The 9,724-nt window shown below is 49.9% G+C and overlaps 1 protein-coding gene across 1 annotated transcript in view; it reads left to right on the plus strand.

Moving 5' to 3' along the window:
* LOC142045986 (adhesion G protein-coupled receptor E3-like) overlaps window positions 1–9,724 on the plus strand; it is a 197,033-nt gene that overhangs the window by 185,087 nt on the left and 2,222 nt on the right. Inside the window, 3 exon segments of the mRNA XM_075061223.1 lie at window positions 4,390–4,481; window positions 8,265–8,433; window positions 8,544–8,648. Coding sequence (XP_074917324.1) covers window positions 4,390–4,481; window positions 8,265–8,433; window positions 8,544–8,648 — 366 coding nt within the window.

Genomic DNA, 9,724 nt, shown 5'->3' on the forward strand with positions numbered 1-9,724 from the left:
CGCTTTTCCCATCCAAATTGATTCCCGACTTGACGGTATAGCTGTTGAGTTGCAGCTTCCGAGGGCTATCACGCTTTCTCCACTGTGAGGGCTGCTTCATCTGTGTATTCGGAGTTTTCGAGGCAGGGAAAGCAAGTAGCAAAAGGTCAAAGGAAAGTGCCTTCGCTGTTGAAGTTTTGCAGACAGCTGGCGAAATCGTTCCACACCTGCAAAACTATGCGGGTCCCCCAGTCTGTGCTTGTTTCCCGCGCCCAAAATCGAGCGATGTTCAATGGGCAGACTGGCCCCATTACCAGGCAATGCTCCAAAATGAGGGGGCCGCGGTTAGGAGAATTCAGTGTCATGAAAATCGCTCTCATCGCTGTCTGCCGAGCTGCACTCTTTCTCTCCTGGCTTTTGCAGTTCATTGGTTCACATAGACAGCGACGAATTGCGCGAGGTGTTTTAACAACATCACGTTGGCGTTACGATCTCAGCAGTCATGGATGCTGTGCTATGAGCGTTTGCCTCAGTTCACGCAGGAAAAAGGCGCGAAAATGGTTGTCTTGCTGCTTTTCACAAGGGAGGGGTGAGGCGTGTTACAGAACCCCGCGACAATGATTTTTACCCCATCCAGCATAGGCTCTCAATCCCGAATTCCTGAGGGCGGGGGGAGACCTCGAGGAATTATGGGAAGCTTATGGAACAGCTACCCACAGTGCACCGCTCCAGAAATCGATGCTAGCCTTGGACCATGGACGCACACCATCGAATTAATGTGCCTAGTGTGGACACGCACAATCGACTTTGTAATATCAGTTTTATAAAACTGATTTTAGCTAATTCGATATTATCCCGTAGTGTAGACATGGCCTAACTCGGCTACTACTCTGAAACCAGACAGAACAAAATAAGTTACCAAGCAAAATAAAACACGTCTAAGCCTAATACATTAAGAAACTGTTTACAGGTAAAATCTTACTCTCAGAGATGTTCCAATAAGCTTCTCTCACAGACTGGACTCCTTCCTAGTCTGGGCCCAATCCTTTCCCCTGGTACAGTCCTTGTTAGTTCCAGCAGGCATCCTAGGTGAAAAGCCGGGGCTTTCTCATAACTGAGATCCCTTTGTTCTGCTCCACCCCCTTTTATAGCTTTGGCAGAAGGTGGGAATCCTTTGTCTCTCTGGGTCTCCACCCCTCTTTCTAAATGGGGAAGTACCAGATGGATTCCAGTATCATGTGACATGGTCACATGTTGTGTGAGACTCAGTTCTTCCAGGGCTGGCCTGCACGTACCCCGGAATGTTTGCAAGTAAATGGAGCCATTTACAGATGATTGATTCTGAAGCACCCTTAATGGCTTCCACTTAACATCAGTAATACAAGTTTATATTGTATTTGCCTAACTCCAAATATAGAATATTACATGCAAACAAATGGGATGAACACACTCAGTAGATCATAAACTTTGTAATGATATCTTACAAGAGACCTTTTGCATAAAGCATATTTCAGTTGCATCATATTTACACTCATAAGCATATTTTCACAAAACATTCTGGAGTGCAACATCACATGCGCATTCTGCATGAAGGAGAGAGTATGGGGGTCTCTGTGGGGAACTGTGACTCTGCCACATTGAGGCGGTCCAGGTGGCTTCGTATCCTTACTGTCTCGTCCCTTTCTCCTCGCCCCCCAGGCTGCCGTTGGGCATAAGATCACCAGTTTAATAATACGGCGTATTGCCCCATGGTCCTAAAGACGGCCCTGGATCCACTATGACCCCCAGACCCCTTTCCACAATACTCCTTCCTAGGCAGTCATTTCCCAGTTTGTATGTGTGCAACTGATTGTTCCATCCTAAATGAAGTACTTTGCATTTGTCCTTATTGAATTTCATCCTGTTTCTCCAGTTTGTCCAGATCATTTTGAATTTTAATCCTATCCTCCAGAACACTTGCAACCCCTCCCAGCTTGGTATCATTCGCAAACTTTATAAGTGTACTCTCTATGCCATTATCTAAATCATTGATGAAGATATTGAACAGAACCAGATCCAGAACTGATCCCTGCAGGACCCCACTTGTTATGCCCTTCCAGATTGACTGTGAACTACTGATAACTAATCTCTGGGAAAGATTTTCCGACCAGTTGTGCACCCACCTTATAGTAGCTCCATCTAGGCTGTATTTCCCTAGTTTGTTTATGAGAAGGTCATGAATGACAGTACCAAAAGCCTTAGGGCTTGTCTACACTGGCAATTTATGGCACTGCAACTTTCTTGCACAGGGGTGTAATAACCACACAGAACCTCACAGAACCACAGGGCCCCATTCTCCTCTCACCTCTGCAACCCTGTGGACTCCAGTGGAGCCAAGAGAAGAATATCTCCCAGAGAATTTAATATCTCCCAGTGCCTCCCGCCTGCCAGTGGCCCCACTGATCAACTCCTCCCTGCCCCTCCCAGTGCCTCCAGCCTGCCACGAAGAGGTGGGGCAGAGATAGGAAGACGTAGGAGCTTGGGGAAGGAGTCGGGTGGGGGCATAGCAGGCACCCCAGGGCCCAGAGGAAGCCGGCGCCTGTGGTCTTCCCTAGTTATTTTGCAAACAAATGCTCAGAACAGGGGCTGCCCCTTTCTATGTGTGAGTACATAACCCAGTGCAGTCTCAATTAGAGCCTTTAGGTGCTACCATACTATGATTAATTATAATATGTCATTACTCATGCAATGCTGCCATGGAAGCAAGTGGAATCTCTGCTGGAATGAGGATAGTTTTGTCTCTTGCCTTGTCTGGCCTGGCTGGTAAATAACCCAAGTGATGGGGGAAGGGAATGTGGCTGCAGTGTCAGGAGTTTGAGGATGGAAGGATACATTGTAGCAAGAGATAAACAGGGCCAGCTTTAGGCCAATTCAACCAATTCCCCTGAATCGGGCCCCGCCCCAAGAGGGCCCCGCATCCAAACCCCAGTACGGCATACCGGCAAGAGCCTGTCCGCTGTACCGGCACGGCTTCCCCAGGGGGCAATTTAAAGGGCCTGGGGCACCCAGTAGGGGCTCTGGGGGCTATTTAAAGTCCAGGGCTCCAGCTGCCTCTGCTGCACCTCCTGCCTGCAGCCAGCCCCTGCTGCACCCCCCGCCAGCCCCAGCCCCGCACTCCCTGCCCTGTCTTCAGCCAACCCCTGCTGCACCCCACTGCCTGAAACCAGCCAGTCCTGCACTCCTCTGTCTCCAGACCTGCCAACCCCTGTGGCCCTGCCTGAAGCCAGCCAGCCCACCCCACACCCCTCTGTTGCCAGCCAGCCCCACATTCCTTGCCCTGCCTGCAGCCAGACCCTACCTCCAGTCAGCCCCTGCCCTGCCTTCAGCCAGCCCCATGTCCACTGGTGCCCTGCAGTTCCCAAGGCAGTAACTCTGCTTCAATGAGGGGGGCAGGGAGCAGCTGGAACCCACACATGTGCACACCCTAGGGTGACCAGACAGCAAATGTGAGAAATTGGGATGGGGGTGGGGGGGTAATGGGATCTATATAAGAAAAAGACCGAAAAATTGGGACTGTCCCTATAAAATTGAGACATCTGGTCACTCCAGCACACCCCCAAGGAGTGGCGGGCACCCACACATGTGAAATGGAGATCATTTCTAGTTCAGGCCCAGCTTTTTAAAAAAGAACTTTAGGTCAGGTTAACATATATCTGTATTTTCCCAGACATATCAGGTTTTTTGGTATTTAAATTGCCATCTGGGAGGAGTTTTTAAACTTTAAAAATTCCTCCTGGGAAAATACGGACGTATGGTAACCCTATTGGTACAAAAAATACATATTGTGGCACATCCCTTAAATGAGAGCTTTTTGTAGGGAATTTGTTGCTAAGAAATGAAAGGCTTTTTTTTACATGTTTTTTTTTCTAAGTCATCCCTGCTGGGACCCCGCTGTAAATGTTCGAATTGGGCCCTGCACGTCCTAAAGCCGGCCCTGGAGATAAGGGTAGCAAATGTCCTTGCAGATTCCTCCCCATCTCAGGCAGCAGGTTAAGAATTAATTTCAGCCTCAGAATTGAAGGGAACACTCTGTAGACAGGATCTAGAAGCTTTGGGCCAAATCACACGGCTCTAAATCTGGAATAACTGCAGACCCCATTGGAATCAGTGGAGTCCCTCCAGATTCAGAGAAGAGCAGAATGTGGCCCTCTGGCTATATGATCACATATGATGCATTGCAGCCCTGCCTATGCCAACAGTTCTCTGCAGGGCCTCGGACCAAGATCTAGCAGTGAATGGTGTATGACCCACCTGGACGAGCAGTCACTGGTGTGCAGCCATCTGATCCCATAAGATTGTTCCGTGCCTCAGCCAGAGAGACTGGCCTTGGCTAGCATGTTTTACAAGGAATATTTCATGCTGTTTCCACAGATAAATTTAACATTTTTTCTTGTAACCCTCTGGATCCGGAGAGACAAACTCTCCTCCCTTAATGAAGATGTGTCCACTCTCAAAGACACCAGGTACGACAGCACTACATTTAGTAGAACAGGGGTGGGCAAACTTTTTGTCTCGAGGGCCACATCTGGGTGGGGAAATTGCATGCAGGGCCATGAATGTAGGGCTGGGGCAGGGGATTGGGGTGCAGGAGGGAGTCCGGAGTGAGCGGGGCTCAGGGCAGGGGGCTGGGGTGCAAGAGGGGCTGTTGAGTATTCGAGGGAGCTCAGAGCAGGGGGTTAGGGGCTCAGGGTAGAGGGTTGGGGTGCAGCAAGAGATTGGAGTGCAGGAGGGGGCTCAGGGCAGAGGGTTGGGGTGTAGAAGGGGGCTCAGGGAGGGGGTTGAGGTGCAGGGTGCAGGAGAGGTTTAGAGTGCGAGCTCCGGTCCAGCACTGCTTACCCGGAGTGGCTCCAGGATAGCAGCGGTACACAGTGGGGCTCAGACAGGCTGCCTGCCTGCTTGCCCTGACCCTGCGCCACTTCCAGAAGAGGCCGGCACCACATCCCTGCAGTTGCAGAACCCTTTCCCCCCTCCCCCTCATCCTCCAGGGACTGCAGGGAGGTGTTGCTGGCCTCTTCTGAGAGTGGCACAAGGCCTGCATCACTACAAGGGTGGCAATCCTGCGGGCTGGTGGGCCGCATCCTGCCCTCGGGCTGTAGTTTGCCCACTCCTGTACTAGAAGGGTCCAGTGAGCATCCGGTATGGGAATTCCTGTGGGATTCCCCACAGATTGCTGCTACCATACAGCTGAGCACATGCCACTGTAGAGTTTCCAGGTTATCTTGGGGACTTTCGGCTTGATGAGAGACTAACAGTCTCACTGCCCAAGGAGCTGGTAAACCCTAACTCGCATCAGGGGTCCATTACTCATGAGTCCTATAGTTGTTGTCCATTGGACCATGTGTTAAAATAAAAGACTGTTACTCACCTTTAACTGTTGTTCTTTGAGATGTGTTGCTCATGTCCATTCCAATTATGTGTGCGTGCGCCATGTGCACGATCGTCAGACAATTTTTACCCTAGTAACACTCGGTGGGTTGGCTGTGGAGCCCCCTGGAGTGTTGCCCTTATGGCTCTGGATATATGCCCCTGCCGATCCAGCACCCTGTCAGTTCCTTCTTGCTGGCTACTCTGACAGAGGGGAAGGGGGGCAGGTTTGGAATGGATATGAGCAACACATCTTGAAGAACAGTTACCAAGGTGAGTAACCGTCTTTTCTTCATTGAGTGCTTGTTCATATCGATTCCAATTAGGTGACTCCCAAGCCTTATCTAGGCGGTGGAGTCGGAGTGAGATGTTGCGGAGTGAAGGACCACTGAACCAAATGCAGTATCACCGCTGGACTGCTGCACTATCACATAGTGGGAAGCGAAAGTATGTACTGATGACCAAGTTGCTGCCCTATAGATCTCCTGTATGGTCACATAAGCTAGGAAGGTGGAGGACGAAGCTTGAGCCCTAGTAGAGTGAGCAGTAAGGTGCGTAGCTGGAACACCAGCCAAGTCATAGCACGCACAGATGCATGATGTAATCCAGGACGAGATGTGCTGTGTGGAGACTGGGAGGCCCTTCATCCAGTGTGCCATTGCTATGAACAGCTGGGTTGTCATCCTAAAGGGTTTTGTTCTTTTGATGTAAAAGACGAGGGCCCTGCAAACGTCTAGGGAATGCAGCTGTTGCTCTCGTCGAGAAGCGTGTGGCTTCGGAAAGAAGACTGGAAGGTTGACATGGAAGGCAGACACCACCTTAGGAAGGAAGGCAGGGTATGGTCGCAGCTGTACCTTGTTCTTATGAAACACCTTATATGGTGGGTCTGAAGTGAAGGCTCGAAGCTGTTTTCCAGGAAAGGTACAGAAGCGAGCATGTGACCATTGGCTTGAATGGGGCACCCATGAGCCTGGATAGGACCAGGTAGAGGTCCCACATAGGGGCCAGATGCTGAATCTGCGGGTACAGACTTTCCAATCCCTTGAGGAATCTGCTGACCACGGGATTGGAGAAAACCGAGCACCTGTTTTTGCCTGGGTGGAAGGCTGAAATTGCTGCTAGGTGTACTCTGATGGATGAAACTGCTAGGCCCTGCTGTTTCAAGGACAAGAGATAATCTAGGATGGTAGGTACTAGCACATCCAGATGGGCAGTATTGTTCAGGGCACACCAGCAGGAGAAACACTTCTACTTGGCCAGATACGTGGACCTAGTAGAGGGCTTTCTGCTACCCAAGAGTACATGCTGCACCAAGCGGGAGCAACACAGCTCAGATTGTTAGCCATGCAGCATCCATGCTGTGAGATGGAGGGATTGCAGGTCCAGATGACACAGTCGGCCGTGCTCCTGAGTGATCAGGTCCAGCCACAACAGGAGTGGAATTAGCGTGGTCACCGACAGATCAAGGAGAGTGGTGTACCAATATTGCCTGGGCTACACCAGGGCTATCAAGATTAAGCGGGACTTGTCTTTTCACAATTTGTGAAGGACATTGTGGACCAGTGGGAATGGAGGAAAGGTGTAGAACAGATGGTCTTTCCACGGCATCAGGAAGGCATCCGCTAGGGAGCCTGGAGAGCACCCCTGGAGAGAGCAGAACACCTGGCCCTTCCAATTCTCACGAGAGGCGAAAAGGTCTAATGTGGGGAAAACCCCACTTCTGGAAAACAGAATGGATAACATCTGGGTGAATCGACCACTTATGAGCTAGGAAGGACCTGCTAAGGCGATCTGCTAAGGTGTTTTGGACTCCCAGGAAAAATGACACCACCAGGTCAATTGAGTGGGCTATGCAGAATTCCCACAGGCGAATGGTTTCCTGACAGATGGGGGACAATCGCGTTCCCCCTTGCTTGTTGATGTAAAACATAGCCGTTGTGTTGTCTGTAAAGACTGCAACACAATGGCCCTGAAGGTGTTCGCGGAACACCTGACACACCAGGCGTTCTGTTCTCAGTTCTCGTATGTTGATGTGCAGGGTTATCTCTTGTGTGGCCTAGATCGGCTATGCCATGTTCCACAGTTCCAGTGACCGTCATGGGTGGTAAGAAGAAACTGAGGGGGCACTGGGTCGACAGGAGCATATATCCGGGAAGTCCTGTGGCACATTCAGATTGTGGCATGCAAATAATCTTTAAAGCAGCTCATTATGAAATCTGTTTGGGAGGAACAAGATCAGAGCTGCCAGCTGGGAGTGCTGGATGGAGACATGAGAGGGGAAAAAGATTTTTGGAACCAGATCAGAATATTGAGGCATCAGAAAGCCATGGTGTTACTTAGTGCACGTGCCTAGTGATGTATCAGCACAGACTTTCTCCTTATATTCAGAGCTGGGCCATGTGCTATGTAGGGAGGAAACTCATCTCTTTTCCCTGGGGCTGTGGATACTGTCAAGGTAAAGTGCCATCCATTGAGGAGGAAGGCAAGTGTGGCTTACTATTGCTCTGTAGCAACCCCTCTGGTCTATTTATGGAACAAGACAGATGGGTTCCTGAGAGCCCAATATCCTGTTCCCACTTGACTGTCACATTGCCAGGGCCTGATGTGAAGGGATTAGAAACAAAACCGTAATGAGAGGTTGAACCATCTGCTTTGAAAAAGCCACCTGTAGAACGGGAAGATGTGTGTGGGGAAGATGATTGGGCACAATATTGTATTTCAGATTCATAGGTGAAAGTTGCCATTGTGTTCGTCTTGACAGTAACCCTAAGTCACAGTACAGAGGGTGCCAGATGTTTCACCCCAAACTGCCCAGAGCCCCCTGACTCAGTCACTCACCAGAGGATCGTTATAATGGGATCTCTCCATCTGCCTTTATTCAGGCTACTGACTTTTAAAGCTATTGCTCAACTATTCATTCTGGGCTGCACATGGAGTCTTGGTCTCTTCCAAGTCAACTCAGCAAAAATGGTCATGGCGTATTTATTCACCATTGTCAACAGCTTGCAGGGAGCCTTCATCTTGCTGGTGCACTGTCTCCACAATCGCCAGGTAATGCCCATGGTGCATTATCAGCCACCCAGTGACTTCATGGGCCTAGCAGTTGCCTGGCCTGAGGCTGTTAGTTCCATGATGTAGTGACCATGTCCCTTATTCTTCAGGTGAGAGAGGAGTACAGGAGATGGATTAAAGGCACAAGAAAACCCAGCTCCATAACTCAAACTTTTAGTCCATCAGCATCCACTGTCGCTACCAGCACCAAGATGGTAAGAGATCCTCTATTCTGTTCCAATATCTGAATCCAAAAGTCGCATCCATCTGGGTCTGTTGTAGCTCCTGAGGTGCCTTGTCCCCTGAGTGACACATGCTTGTTTTAATTCATCTGAGAACAGCAGTGGGAGTCTTAGTGAGATTCAATTTCATCCAAATCAAGGGAGAATCCCAGGTCTCCTAGAATCCATCACAGAACTCCTCTTTTCTTGCACACCTCCACCTTCCCTTCCTTTTGCTGCTTTGCAAGCTCCATGCATCACTCACTGTGGCATGGGCTGGGAAAGTGTTGGCTTTGACAAACATTCAGGTAATTATCCAACTGGGGAAGCTTGCAAACCAAAACCTGGGTGGAAATCTTGTCAGTGCAGATGAGCCATCCCCAGTGAAGAGTTAGTACTGGATAGAATTTCCTCTGGTTCAGTTACCTCTCCTGGGAAAGGATCCACAAGCTTAATCTGGAGGGAAAAGTGGAGCCTTATGTTTGGAAGTGGACATTTCTGGTTTATTTAGAGCAGCCTCTGTTAACTGCTGCTTTATGGCTTACCTGTGGGGGGGGGGGAAGGGAGCGGGCTTTGTCCACACTTGTTTAGTTATTTTCCTGCATGTGATGTCACTTCAGTTGGGGCTGGTTGAATTTTGCAGAGTCTGCAAAATTCCTGATGAGGACCCAGTCCTGATCCCATTGAAGTTGACTGGCCCTTAATGCATATTTGTTTTGCTGGCAGTGAGTTGAAGAGATCCCTCCACTTCATCTCCATGAAACAATCACCTCTCCAACCAACAACGTTTATCATACAGCCGGCTTTGCTGTTCCAGTGGGGCAGGTGCTTCAGCTGCCATTCTTCGTCACAACTACATAAACCTGGAAGTGGAAGCCAAATCCACAATTCCTACTGAATTCAAAGGGCACCCTAGGGTTGTAGCTGGGTGTCTCTCCCAGATTTAAAGGGCCAGATCCCAGGTCAGAGAGCAGTTATTTCTTAGGGAAAACACACCGTGTGGGGGGGGGGGGGGGGGGGGGTTTTGCGGCCCTTCCCATGCGTTGGATGGGGGTCTTTTTTGGTTTTTC

Source organism: Chelonoidis abingdonii, chromosome 26 (assembly GCF_003597395.2).
Source record: "Chelonoidis abingdonii isolate Lonesome George chromosome 26, CheloAbing_2.0, whole genome shotgun sequence".
Lineage (NCBI taxonomy): Eukaryota > Metazoa > Chordata > Testudines > Testudinidae > Chelonoidis > Chelonoidis abingdonii.